The sequence below is a fragment of the Talpa occidentalis genome, unplaced genomic scaffold (assembly GCF_014898055.3).
Source record: "Talpa occidentalis isolate TD23 unplaced genomic scaffold, MPIMG_talOcc4v2.1 talOcc4.2, whole genome shotgun sequence".
NCBI lineage: Eukaryota > Metazoa > Chordata > Mammalia > Eulipotyphla > Talpidae > Talpa > Talpa occidentalis.
The window spans coordinates 20,544,084-20,558,297 of record NW_023602073.1 but is presented as its reverse complement, the minus strand read 5'-3'; the positions used below and the strand labels follow the sequence as shown (position 1 = coordinate 20,558,297).

The 14,214-nt window shown below is 39.7% G+C and overlaps 1 protein-coding gene across 1 annotated transcript; it reads left to right on the top strand.

Moving 5' to 3' along the window:
* Nucleotides 1–11,532: 11,532 nt before the first annotated feature.
* LOC119251036 (olfactory receptor 14J1-like) lies at nt 11,533–12,468 on the top strand. Its single transcript, XM_037518544.1, has one exon. The coding sequence runs from the start codon at nt 11,533–11,535 to the stop codon at nt 12,466–12,468; it is 936 nt and encodes a 311-aa protein (XP_037374441.1).
* Nucleotides 12,469–14,214: the final 1,746 nt, after the last annotated feature.

Here is a 14,214-nt window from a genome sequence, read left to right as displayed (position 1 = left end):
TCTCCCAGTTGGTGGGGTTTCTCTTTGTTTTTGTTATTGTCTCTTTTGCTGTGCAGAAGCTCTTTAATTTGATGTAGTCCCAGCTGTTTATCTTTGCCTTCACTATCACTGCTTTGGGTGATGTGTCTGTAAAGATGTCTTTGATGTGCAAATCACGTAGTGTTTCGCCTATATTTCCTTCTATATATTTTATGGTTTCAGGTCTTATGTCTAGTTCTTTAATCCATTTTGAGTTGATTTTTGTGTATGGTGTGAGGTAGTGGTCAAGCTTCATTCTTTTGCATGTAGCGACCCAGTTTTCCCAGCACCATTTATTGAACAAACTTTCTTTGCTCCAATGCATAGTCTTTGCTCCTTTGTCAAAGATTAGTTGACCATAAATCTGTGGGTTTATTTCTGGATTTTCTATTCGATTCCATTGGTCTGTATGTCTGTTCTTGTTCCAATACCATGCAGTTTTGATGATTATGGCTTTGTAGTATAGTTTGAAGTCTGGGAGTGTAATGCCTCCATTCCCTTCTTTTTTTTTCAGGAGAGCTTTGGCTATTCGGGGTTTTTTGTGATTCCATATGAATTTCATCAATAATTGTTCTATTTCTTTGAAGAATGACATTGAAATTTTGATTGGAATAGCATTGAATCTGTATATTGCTTTTGGAAGGATGGCCATTTTAATAATGTTTATTCTTCCAATCCATGAGCAGGGGATGTCTCTCCATTTCTTTGTGTCTTCTTCTATTTCTTTTAACAGTGTTTTATAGTTTTCTTTGTATAGGTCCTTTACCTCTTTTGTTAGATTTATTCCCAAATATTTGATTTTTTTTGTTTCAATAACAAAAGGGATGGTTTTTTTGATTTCTTCTTCTTCAGATTTATTGTTTGTGTATAGGAAGGCTACTGACTTTTGCGTGTTGATTTTGTATCCTGCCACTTTACTGAACTGATTGATGAGTTGAATTAGCTTTTCTGTGGAGTTTTTGGGGTTCTCTATGTATAATATCATATCGTCTGCAAATAGTGATAGTTTGACTTCTTCTTTTCCTATTTGGATTCCTTGGATGTCTTTCTCTTGTCTTATTGCCCTGGCTAGGACTTCCAGTATTATATTGAAAAGCAGTGGTGAGAGTGGACATCCTTGTCTTGTTCCAGATCTTAATGGAATTGCTTTCAGCTTTTCACCATTGAGAATGATACTGGCTGTTGGCTTGTCATAGATGGCCTTTATGATGTTGAGGTATGTTCCTTGTATCCCAAGAATTTCAAGGGCTTTTATCATGAATGGGTGTTGCACTTTGTCGAAAGCTTTCTCAGCATCTATTGATATTATCATATGGTTTTTATATTTCTTTTTGTTGATGTGTTGGATAACGTTGATTGATTTTCGGATGTTAAACCATCCTTGTGCCCCTGGAATGAATCCTACTTGGTCGTGGTGAATTATCTTATGGATACATTGTTGGATTCTGATGGCTAAAATTTTATTGAGGATTTTTGCATCAGTGTTCATTAGGGAGATTGGCCTGTAGTTTTCCTTTTTTGTGTTGTCCTTGTTCGGTTTTGGTATTAGTGTAATGTTGGCTTCATAGAACGTGTTTGGTATTGTCCCTTCCTTCTCAATTTTTTGGAAGAGTTTGTGAAGGATAGGCACTAATTCGTCTCTGAATGTTTGGTAGAATTCATTTGTAAATCCATCAGGTCCTGGGCTTTTGTTTTTGGGGAGGTTTTTGATTACCATTTCAATTTCGCTAATTGTAATTGGTCTGTTTAGGTGTTCTATTTCTTCTTTATCTAGCTTTGGGTGATTGTAGAGTTGTAGGAATTTGTCCATCTCCTCTAGATTGTTAAACTTGTTTCCATATAACTGTTCATAGTAGTTACTGATTATTCTTTTGATTTCTGCTGTGTCCGTTGTGATTTCTCCTCTTTCATTGATGATCCTGTTTATTTGTGCTTTCTCCCTTTTTTCCTTTGTGAGCCTGGCTAGGGGTTTGTCTATTTTATTGATTTTTTCAAAGAACCAGCTCTTGGTTTCATTGATCTTTTGGATTGTTTTTTTAGTTTCAATTTCATTTATTTCTGCTTTGGTTTTTATTATTTCTTTTCTTCTACTGGTTTTGGGGTTTTTTTGTTGTTCTTTTTCTAGATCTTTGAGCTTCGAGATTAGGTTGTTTCTTTGAGTTCTTTCTTGTTTCTTGATGTGAGCTTCTATTGCTATATATTTTCCTCTTATTACTGCTTTTGCTGCATCCCATACATTTAGGATATTGGTGTCCTCCTTGTCGTTCAATTCAAAAAATTTTTTAATTTCTTCTTTGATCTCCTCATTAGTCCAGTGGTCTTCCAGTAGTGTGGTTTTTAATCTCCATGAGGTAGGAAAGTTCCTTGCCTTCTTTTTATGGTTTATTTCTAGTTTGATGCCTTCATGGTCAGAAAAGATGGTTGATATGATTTCAATCTTGGTGTATCTGTTGATGTTTGTCTTGTGCCCCAGTATGTGATCGATCCTGGAGAATGATCCGTGTGCGCTTGAGAAAAATGTGTACTCCGTTTTTTTGGGGTTTAGTGTTCTATAGATGTCTGTTAAGCCCAATTGCTCTAGGTCCTTATTTAGAGCTTTGGTTTCTTTACTTATTTTTTGTCTTGTTGATCTATCCATTGTTGATAGTGGTGTGTTGAAGTCTCCCACTACGTATGTGTTTTCTCTGATGTCTGTTTTCAGAGAGGACAACAGTTGTCTGATATATTTTGGTGCTCCTTCGTTTGGTGAGTATATGTTAATGAGTGTTATTTCTTCTTGAAGTATTGTCCCCTTGATCATAATGTAGTGACCATTGGGGTCTCTTTTTATCTTTTTGAGTTTGAAATCTGTTTTATCTGATATAAGTATAGCTGTTCCTGCTTTCTTTTTTGGTCCATTTGCTTGTAGGATTGTTTTCCATCCTTTAACTTTGAGCCTATTTTTATCTTTTGTAGCTAAATGTGTTTCCTGGAGACAGCAAAAGGTTGGGTTTTGTTTCTTAATCCAGGCTGCAACTCTGTGTCTTTTTATTGAAGAGTTTAGTCCATTTACATTTAGAGTTAATATTGATATGTTAACATCTGTATTTGCCATTGTGTTTGTCTTTCCTTTGATTTTATTTATTTATTCTTTTAATAACTTTTTTTTTTTTTTGGCCTTCTTTCATTGTTATTCGTCCCTCTGAGGTTCTGGCTTTAGGACTCCTTGTAGTATTTTTTGGAGTGGGGGTTTAGTTGCAATGAAATTCCGGAGTTTCTGTTTGTCTGGGAAGGTCCATATTCTTTCTTCAAAGAGGAAGGAGAGCTTTGCGGGATAGAGTATTCTTGGTTGGCATCTGTTTTCTTGGAGTCTGTTGACTATGTCCCTCCACTCTCTCCTTGCCCGTAGTGTTTCTTCGGAGAAGTCTGATGTCAGCCTGATTGGCTTTCCTTTGAATGTTATCTGTTTCTTCCCTCTTGCCAGCTTCATTATTTTTTCCTTGTCCTGGATTCTTGGGAGCTTTACTATTATGTGTCTTGCTGTATTTTTCTTTCGTCGTGGAAGTTTGGTGTTCTTCTTGCTTCTTGTATATCAATTTTCAGCTCCTTCTTCACATTTGGGAAGTTCTCTTCAATTATCTCTTTGAATATTTTCTCTGTTCCTACTTCTCTCTCCTCTCCTTCTGGTATTCCTATAACTCTTATATTTCCTTTCCTCATGGAGTCAGATAGTTCCCGAAGTCTTTCTTCATTCTTTTTCCTTCGTACTTCTCTTTCCTTTTCTGTTTTGGTTCTTTTTATTTCTGTGTCTTCAAGAGCACTTATTCGTTCTTCCATTTCATCAATTCTGCTTTCATTGCTTTTCCCAGAATTCTTTAGTTCTTCCACTAATTCTTTGATCTCCTGCATTTCTTTTACTTCCCTCTTTAGGGACTCAATTTCATTCTTCTGATCGTTGATTATTTTTCCCTTATCATTGTTTTCCTTTATGACTTCTGTCAGTTTTTTAATCACGGCAATTTTAAATTCTCTTTCTGGAAGGCTCAGAAGTTCTTCCAAGTTACTGTCGTTGCAATCTGGGGGCTGGTTTTCTTTTTGTGGTGTGCTTTTTCTCTGGAGAGTTGCTAGGTTGCGTGTGGTTCTTCTCCTCCCTACTGTCTGTTTTCTAATTTGCCGTATGCGTTGGGACACTGTGTAGTTGGGACTGGCCGGCATCTTGGGTGAGCTTCTCTGCTCCCCTCTGGTTCCTCCAGGAGTCATCTGTCAGTTTCAAGCAGTCTTTATTGGAGAAAGGTCCCTGTCCTAAAATGTCGATGTGGGGACACACTCCCCTGTGCGCCTGGTCTGCCCCGGCGGTGGGTTCCTGCTCCCCCTCTGGGCTTGGACTGCAGGCCAGAGGGGGTCTGGCGTGGGCGAACTTCCCCCGCTCACCTCTGGCTCCTGAGGAAGCCTTCTGCAGGTAGTCTTTACTGAAGAAATGTCCCTGTTCTAAAATGGTGATGTGGGACACACTCCCTGCGCGTACGGTCTCAGGCACACTCTTCTGCGTGCCTGGTCTGCCCCGGCTGTGGGTGCTCGCTCCCCCTGTGGGCTCAGACTACTGGTCGGAAGGGGCCAGGCGTGGGCTAACTCCCCAGCTGGCCACTATCTCCTTCAGGAGCCTGTGCTGGCTTCAAGTCGCTAGGTGGCGCCAGAGATCTCTCCTAGAGCCCTTGGGGAGCTGATTTTCCACCCCGTGGGACAGGGAGCAGAGCGGGGATGGTAGGGTACACCTCAACGGCTTTGGGGTGCTGTGTCTGCCTTGTGCCCCACCGTCGTGGGGAACCCACGCCCCTAATTTCGTGCCCCGGGTCTCAGTTCCAAAGCCCTCAGTTCCAGGACGCGGGCTGTAGCCCAGATCAGTGGCGCGGGAATGGCGCCTTTTGAATCCCGCTCCCCTGCCTGGGCGCCTGGTTCCTGCTCACTCCGGGAGGGCCTCCGCGCGTCTCCCCGCAAGCCTAGGTCGTCTCCCGGCAAGCCTAGGTCGCAGGCGCGGGGACCTGGGCAGCTGCGATCCGATCCGCGCAATCCGCGCCGCTTTCCCGCGCAATCCCGCTCCGCGTCTGTTTTTCCGGCGCGCCGCTTCCGCGCAGGCTTACCGGCGGCCGGGGCTGTGTGCTGGGGCTGGGCTCCTCCTGGGCGGGGCTCTCTGCAATGGCGCCCGGAGCTCACCTCCGCGGCGGATCCTGCGGGGTTCTCCACAGCTCCCGTTCACAGGGTGTGGTGGCTGCAATAGTTCCTTTCCACTCACAGTCCCGCTTGCTGCGTCCTTTGTTCTTGTTGGCCGTTTTAGTTTGTCGTTTTCCTCCTCTCTGCGGGTCGGAGAGTGCCGCCTCTGTGGGCGGGGGAGGGGAGCAGGGTTCTGCGCTTCCCTGCCTTCTGGTCCTCTTTTATGGCAACTTTCTTCTTCGGGCAGTTTGCTGGTGTCGTCCGTTTATCTTCCGTGTCACAGTTCTCACTGGGACCTGCCGCTTTTCCTCCCTATTAACTTTTTTTTAATGGGAGATCTTACTCGCAGCGTCTCCTCGCCGCCATGTTGCTCCGCCCCTCCCCACTTTTCTTCATTCTTAATCTGTTTGTCCCACTTCATGAACTCAATGACTCATAAACAATTTACATTTTTAAATTCTGATTTTTTTTCCAAAGATTTATCTATTTATACAAGAACCAGGGTACAGGCCAGATGTGTGGGAGGGTGAGAGGATTCACCAGAGACAGAACGGGGAACAGAACAGGAAGACTGATGAAATACACTGCTGAGGGGAGCAGTGGGCTAGACAGGAGAGGTCTGCTGGCCAAGCGCCAGGATTGAACGCATGCTGCAGACAGCTTCACAGTGTGGCGCTCAACCGCCTGCGCCACCAGGGAGGCCCTAAATTCTGATTTTTGTTTTGTTTTGGTTTTTGTTTTGTTTTGTTTTTTGTTCATTTTGGGGGGTTATTTATTTATTTTTACTTGAAAATGTATTTTTTTATTATTTTTTAAACAATATTTGCTTCCCCTCACACCCTCAGATTTAGTCCCCATAGAATTTCCTTCCCCAAGGCACCTGTGCACCAACCATCACCACAGTTCCCTGTGGTCCTCCCTTTCATCCCTCTCCCTCCTCCTCCCCTGCAGTATGTCTGCTTTTGCTTTTTTGTGTTTTGTACTGTTGTTATTTTGTTTTACACTGATGGCTTATTTGGTTCCCCTATATTCCTGTTATAAGTGAAACCATCAGATATTTTTCTTTTCCTTCTGGCTTATTTCACTGGGCTTAACTAATGATATGATAATATACATAGAGAACCCTAAAAACTCCACAGAAAAACTATTCAAAATAATGAGCCAGTTCAGTAAAATAGCAGAATATAAAATTAACACACAAAAATCAGTAGCCTTCCTATACACAATCAATGTGAAGAAGAAGAAATCAAGAAAACCATCCCTTGTATAATTGAAACCAAAAAAAAATCAAATACTTGGAATAAACCTAACAAAAGAGGTGAAAGACCTATGTTAAGAAAATTATAAAACACTGTTAAAAGAAATTGAAGAAGACACAAAGAAATGGAAAGACATCCCATGCTCATGGATTGGAACAATTAACATTATTAAAATGACCATCCTACCAAAAGCAATCTACAGATTCAATGCTATTCCAATAAAAATCTCAATGACATTCTTCAAAGAAATAAACAAATATGGATGAAATTCATATGGAACCACAAAAAACCATGAGCCTAAGCCCTACTGATAAAAACAAAGGAGATGGGAAGTATCATACTTCCAAACTTCAAGCTATACCTAAATTCTGATTTTTCAAAGACATATTTCTTTGTTGTTCCATGTCTTCACAGACCTATAGATCTTTTCTCATGAATTAATGGAGACGATGTATTCTTCAAATTCATATAGCTACATGTGCTAAATGAGTAATTTAAACCCTTGTATGCCATTCTTAGTTTACAAGTGTGGTATGCATTGATAATTAGCTACAAGTTTGTTTCAAAGTGACAGTTTACTTGGAATCAATCTCAATTTTATTTCATGGCTTTTATAGGTTTGGAAAACACACATTCCTGAAATGAAAGCCTGCCTGGTGTAAGACAAGTTTTGTGACAAAGGAATGCACAGTGTCACCTCTTCTAATTTGAATTTAAACTTGAAACAATGCATTTGTTGTCAATAATTACTAGACAAAACATAGATTGACATTCAGTTTTCTTAAAAAGAGCTATTGATTACTACCTCACTCAAAGTTAAATTACATTGGGACTTCAGTAAAGATGGGGTTATTTTGCTGCATCATTGGTAGTCATCATTGATAATTGACATTTTTCAGATTATGGGCATGTCTATTAGACATTGTAATATTAGCTAGTTATTGGTAAAATGAATGACCTGTTAATTCAATGAATGGAATTAAATCTTTTTGTTGGATTTTCAGAATCCAACACACAAATGAAAATGTTTTCGAATAATTGGGTCCCAGGGTATTTTACAGAGAACAAATATCCACAGCAACAAGACACTACACTTGTGCCAAACGGATTACATAGTGTAACCTCCAGTGGCCAAAAAGAAGGTTGAAATGGACTTATTTTTTCACCACAGTCCACATTTTTCTGAAAGTTACTGAATTCAGAGGTCAGCAGCTCACACTGACAACTTCTCCTGTTGAGGACAGAAGTTCTTGAATATGCTCAGGTGAGTTTCCTTAGGTTCTAAAAAGCTAGATTACACACTAAAGTGAAAGCTGTAAATTACTGGTATTGAGTGGGTGAGAGAACCAGTCACTGCCACTTAGCTTGTAGATGATGAAATACTGTATATGATCTAGATTATTTAAGTGGGAATTAAGAATCTGTTAGAGAATGTTGTAAACTCTTTCCATTCCAGATCATTTTGCGGAGTGCAATTCGACCTCCCTAGCAATGCCTTTCTTTAGATAACCAGCATAGATATAATGTAGCATGAGTGTATGATGGTATGGTACTGTATGATCTTCTTTGTGTTTGTTCTATGACTCATAAGACATAGGAGATGTTTTTCACATCAGCAATCACAGAACAATTGTTGAACTTTGGTAGAAAAACTTAAAATTAAGAATGAAAAGAAATCATTGATAGATTGAAAGAGCATAATCAGAGATCATACTTCTCATCATAACCAGTCATCAGGCCTTCTTATTGTTTCTAAAAAATATAGCTTGTAAAAAGCATTAACTATACCATAACACAGTTATCAAAGACTTTTGTTGTTTTTAAATATTTTATCCACCTAAATCTAAAAATTCAAGTACAGAAATGTTAATGTTTAGTTCCTAAACAGTGGTAGAGATCTTAGATCTTGAAAGCCCATTTTACAGTAAGGTAAATAACTTGTAGACACTGAAATAATATAATTAAAGACATAAATCCATGTGAAATCCTGCTCGACACTTAAAATAGGAATTTCATTAAAGTAAAAAAAGAACCTATCATTTTTTCTTAGTTAACTTGATCAGTCAGTAAAAAAAAGACAAAAAAAAACCCAAAGTAATTTTTTCCTGTATCTGTACTTGGTTTCACAGACAATAATACAACTGTATATAAAACAAGTCTTAGAGTCTCATAATTCAAAATGTGAAAAAGTTACTTTTACAAACCCATATAATTGGGTTGAAATGCATTACACATATGGGCATGTGTGTGTGTTCATCTATTTGTTGTTTTTTTTTTAAGTTTTTGATTGATTTATTTATTTAGAAAAGCACTGGGTACAGTCAGAAGTGCAGGAGGGTGAGAGAATTCACCAGAGCCAGAGCGTTTAACAACAGACAGATGGACGGAAATACACTGCTGAGGGGAGCAGCGGGCGGCAGGAGAGGTCTGCACGCCATGTGGGGCCCTCCCTGGGGGCCGGGGATCAAACCGGTGCTGCAGAGGCTGCGGGCTGCTTCGCAGCCAAGCGCTCAACCACTGCGCCAACAGGCGAGACCCCGTGTTCATGTATTTGTATTTAAGAAAGGAAAAATATATGTAATGATTTAAAGATGGAACAAAAAATGAATTTAATGTCACAATACGGTCACTGTACTAATTATTGGCAATAGTTGATTTAAATTATTGGGAGGTCCAATCAGAATACTTTTGGATAAGTAATGCAATACTTCCATGCATGTGGACTGCAGACTTTTTTGTTTTTCAAAACAAAAATCAAGCAACATTCTCTCAGACACTTAGAAACGGGATTTCTAGAGGTCCCATACACCTCATCTGCCTTGATCAGTAGGCGTGTCATTATAAACTCTAGAAATATCAGGTGCCATCTTCAACGTCTCTTTAGTGTGGCTTAGATATGAAATCACTAGGATTAATTTGACAGTATTTTAAGATTCCAGGGGACCACACCTAGACATACACATACACACATGTGTGCCCACAAAACAACAGGGATGACCCAATTTTTGAATAAGTTTACTGCATATGCAAGGGACTGTCTCATCTACGCCAAGTCCTCTCCATATATCACAGACATAAATAATTCCCCAAGAAAATTACATAGTTCACTACAGAAGTTAGAAGAATCCACCAGCTCTGCTTCTAAGTAAATCATGAATTTCAGGATGGAAAACTAAAAGAAGAGGATCTTTCTTTTTTTTTTTTTTTTTTTTTTTGGTGAGACCCTTGCCGGTGGCCAGGCAATGAACCGGCGCTGCAGAGGCTGGGGCAGCCTCGCAGCCCAGCGCTCAACCGCTGCGCCACCAGGGGATGCCAGGGGAGGCCCGAGGATCATTTTCTTATGTATCTCAGGTCATGATAATCTATACAAACCTATAACTTGCAATAAACACAATCATTCACTCACCATGAATGAATAATTACTGTTATTACACATGTCATTTCCTTATACTCTTTATTCTCTGCATTTGTGGATTTACATATCTTGAGAACATAAAATGTACATAATATCTCTTCCTTCTATGTCATCAAAATGTGACCAGGTCCCATTTTAGAAAAAACACTTCATAGAGGTAACTTTCAAGAACACCTAAAATATTATCATGAAAATATTTTTAGGATTTGTCAATAGATTTTGCTACTGTACTAATTTTAAATGAACATGGTTTTCTTTTTTTTTTTTTTATAGAGGCATGTTTATTTATTTGCTTATTGGTTTGTTTGTTTGTTTTGTTTATACAAGCACTGGGTACAGCCAGAAGCACGGGAGGGTGAGAGAATTCACCAGAGCCAGAGCGGGGAGCAGAGCAGGCAGAAGGACCGAAGTACACTGCTGAGGGGAGCAGCGGGCAGCAGGAGAGGTCTGCGCGCCATGTGGGACCCTCCTCCGGTGGCCGGGGAGCAGCCGGGGATCGAACCGGTGCCGCAGAGGCCGCTGGCAGGTTCGCAACCCAGCGCTCAACCGCTGCACCACCGGGGAGGCCCGAACATGGTTTTCTTAACATTAATTATCAGCTTAACTGAGATGTTATCTAATAGTGTTAAATAGCTAAAGTTGCAGACTGTTTTAGAGTCTGGTAAATAATTTTCCATATTCCAGAAAATCGAACAAAAGAAGGAACATATCGCTTGCATGCTTTAATTTTATTCTGTGTCTATTTAATGAAATAAGCATCATATAAATTATTTTTTGATATCAATAATTCTACTGATGCAACATTTGTTTATAACATTGTCTAGGGTCAAAACTCCTCAGCTGTATGTTACCAATAGATGTCTTTCATCCTAATAACTGAGTATTTTTTTAATTCTTAGCTAATGTGTTGGGTACAAATTGATATTTCATAGTTGTTTCAAATTTTATTTAACTAAAAATTAGAGTAAATGATATTTTCATGAGTGTATTAGCTATTTTCTTAAAAAAATATCCAGGAAATGTACTTTTCCATTTCCTTTGGAAAATTAATGTATAAGTAAATGTATAGGTAACTAAGAAACATTTATAAAGTATTATAAAGTAATATTCATAAATATTTAAATATAAAGTATTATATGAACTGTAATAAAAAGTTTTCTATAGAATCCAAACTCAATGATCCATAGTTCAATTAATAAGAATTTATACTTTAAGAATATTTTTTAAGTTTTCTATAATATACAACCCTTTTTCTGATCTTTGATTTTTTTTTTTTTTTTTTGTGGGACCCTTGCCGGTGGCCAGGGATCGAACTGGGACTGCTGAGGCTGCGGGCAGCCTCGCAACCCAGCGCTCAACCACTGTGCCACCAAGAGAGGCCCCCTTTTTCTGATCTTTGATAGAAATAGTGATATTAAAATTCATAATTCCTTACTCATGTTTCCTTAACTGATAATAAGTGATTTAAAATTGGTTGACATGATTATTAGTGTAAATGATTATTAGCACTACTTTCACATTTAAGATGAACTGGTGTCTTCTTCAAGTCACTTCTTGCCTATCTTTATTAATCCAGGAAGTTTAGGTGAATAAGTAATATTTCCAATGGTTCCATCTTGTCTTGCAGCCGACATCACTGGGGAATTAAGGACTATGGCTAATTTCACTATCAGTGGGTTTGTTCTGATGGGATTTTCTGCCAAGCCTGAACTAGAACTCGTCCACTCTTCTCTGTTCTTAGTCTTATACATGATGGCATTAACTGGAAATCTCCTCATTATCACTGCAACTTCCACGGACAATAGTCTCCAGTCACCAATGTATTTCTTCTTGAAACATCTCTCCTTCCTGGACTTGTGCTACATTTCCGTGACTGTGCCAAGGGCCATTTACAACTCTTTAAAGCATAGTGGCTACATTTCCTTTGGTGAATGCATAGTGCAGTGCTTTGCTTTTGCTCTATGTAGCTCTGCTGAGCTGTCCATCCTGACAGTGATGTCTTATGATCGCTTCGTGGCCATCTGCCTTCCACTGCGCTATGAAATCATCATGGATGTCAACACCTGTATCCATGGAGTCCTGGGTGTCTGGGTCAGTGCAGTCATTTCTGGAATCATGCACACAGCTGCCACTTTCTCCATCCACTTCTGTGGCTCCCATGTCATTCACCAGTTCTTCTGTGACATCCCCCAGCTCCTGAAACTCTCTTGTTCAAACGATTATATCAGCGAGATTGGTGTCACTTGTTTCATAGCGATTGTGGTATTTCTTTGTGTCATCTTTATTGGACTATCCTATGCACAGATATTCTCTACTGTGCTGAGGATGCCATCTGCTGAGGGCCGAGCAAAGGCCTTTTCCACTTGCCTTCCTCACCTCACTGTGTTCATGTTGTTTATTACAACCAGCTCCATTGAGTTTCTCAAGCCACCTTCTGACTCTCCAAATGCACTGGATGTGTTTCTCACTATTATGTACACAGTTGTGCCCCCAACAGCCAACCCAATGATCTATAGCCTGAGAAATCAAGCCATAAAGGCAGCTCTAAGAAAAGTTGTTAGAAGAAGTAAAGCTGATCTCTTTTGTTGAGGTACATCTGTTATTTCTTGGTTGTGAGGGGAGCTAGAAATATATTGGGAACTTTTGGTTGAAATAAACTAATATCAGCAAAAATTATGTGAATTTATTAAAGAAATATGCAGAGGACTCAAGGTCCAGACTAACTTCCAGATAATTGTGAAGAAGCTCTTGAACTTGGAGCCTCTCAATGAAGACTTCATATAATTTGCAAGGCAAACATTTAAAGGTTCTGAGCAGTTGTCCAGTGTTGAAACTACGTGATGTTGTCTACTCATTTAGAACAAGAAGGATTGTTAAAATTTACCATATTTAGAGCTTCATCCTCCATGTAGTTTAAGGCCTTCCATAAATCTTGGAAGTGTCTTTCTTTGATGTTAACCTATTTGTCCAGAGGCAACAGTTTGCAAAATGCTGCCTTTTCAACAATAGCATTTTTCATGGGCACAATTTCTTTAAGACCTTTTAGTTGCTTCTTTATTCTTGGCATGCCCTTTTAGGTGAGGTCAGGAAATGGAGACCAAAAGCTTTTTATTTGTTTTAACAAGCATAGCATAATCAACTAAGATTTACATCTAAATAAAGAAATGAGAATAGGAAAGTTTCTATAAATTGTGCTCTTTGCATAACATAAATATTCACACATACAGCTCTAGAAATACTACTTCTGCAAATGTAGATTAAAATCTCACCCCCGAAACAATATGTGAAAATCATTTATAAGATTTTTAAAAATTAATAATCAGGGTCTCCCCTGTGAAGCTGTCCACAGCCTCTGCAGTGCCGGTTTGATCCCGGCCAGCCAGCGAGGGCCCCACATGGCACAGCAGACCTCTCCTGTCTCGCCCGCTGCTCCCCTCAGAAGTGTATTTCATCAGTCTGCTTGATCTGTTCCCTGCTCTGTCTCCGGTGAATCCTCTCACCCTCCCGCGCATCTGGCCTGTACCCCGGTTCTTGTATAAATAAATAAATAAATAAATATTTTAAAAAATTAAGTGGACTCCCTGGTGGCGCAGCAGTTGAGCGGTGTGCTGTGAAGCTGTCTTCAGCCTCTGCAGCACCGGTTCAGTTCCCTCCCAGCTGGGAGAACACTACATGGTGCGGCAGACAGACCTCTCCTGCCTCGCCTGCTGCTCCCCTCAGCAGTGTCTTCGCTCTGTCTGCCTGTTCTGCTCCCCACTCTGGCTCTGGTGAATTCTCTCACCCTCCCACCTTCTGACCTATACCCCAGTTCTTGTATAAAATAAATAAATAAATCTTAAAAAAGTTAAGAATCACTCCATGAACATTTCCATCAGGAAGGTATAAAACAGTAAACATGAGTTTCTATTCTCATTGTTTCCTGAGTTACTCTGGAGTTGGGCTATCACATGATATCTGTGTACTGATGAGAACAACCAGACTCCCAGCAATCCTTGGTCCTTGTGGATTTTCAGGAAGGCTCTACCAACTCAAAGGTTTCCATGAATAATTTACTGAGATCACTCACTCTGCAAAAGTGTCATTGTACCCTTTTTTGCCTCTTAAGATTCAATGGACCAGACCTCCCCTGCTGCGCCCGCTGCTCCCCTCAGCAGTATTCTTCATCAGTCTGGTAAATTCTCTCACCCTCCTGCACTTATGACTGTACCCAGTGCTTATATAAATAAATAAATAAATGAATAAATCTTAAAAAAAAGAAACTATTTCAACTCATAATAAACTAAAATTATGAGTGAATTTAATTATGTAGTTATAAAAGTCAATGCAGATGAATAT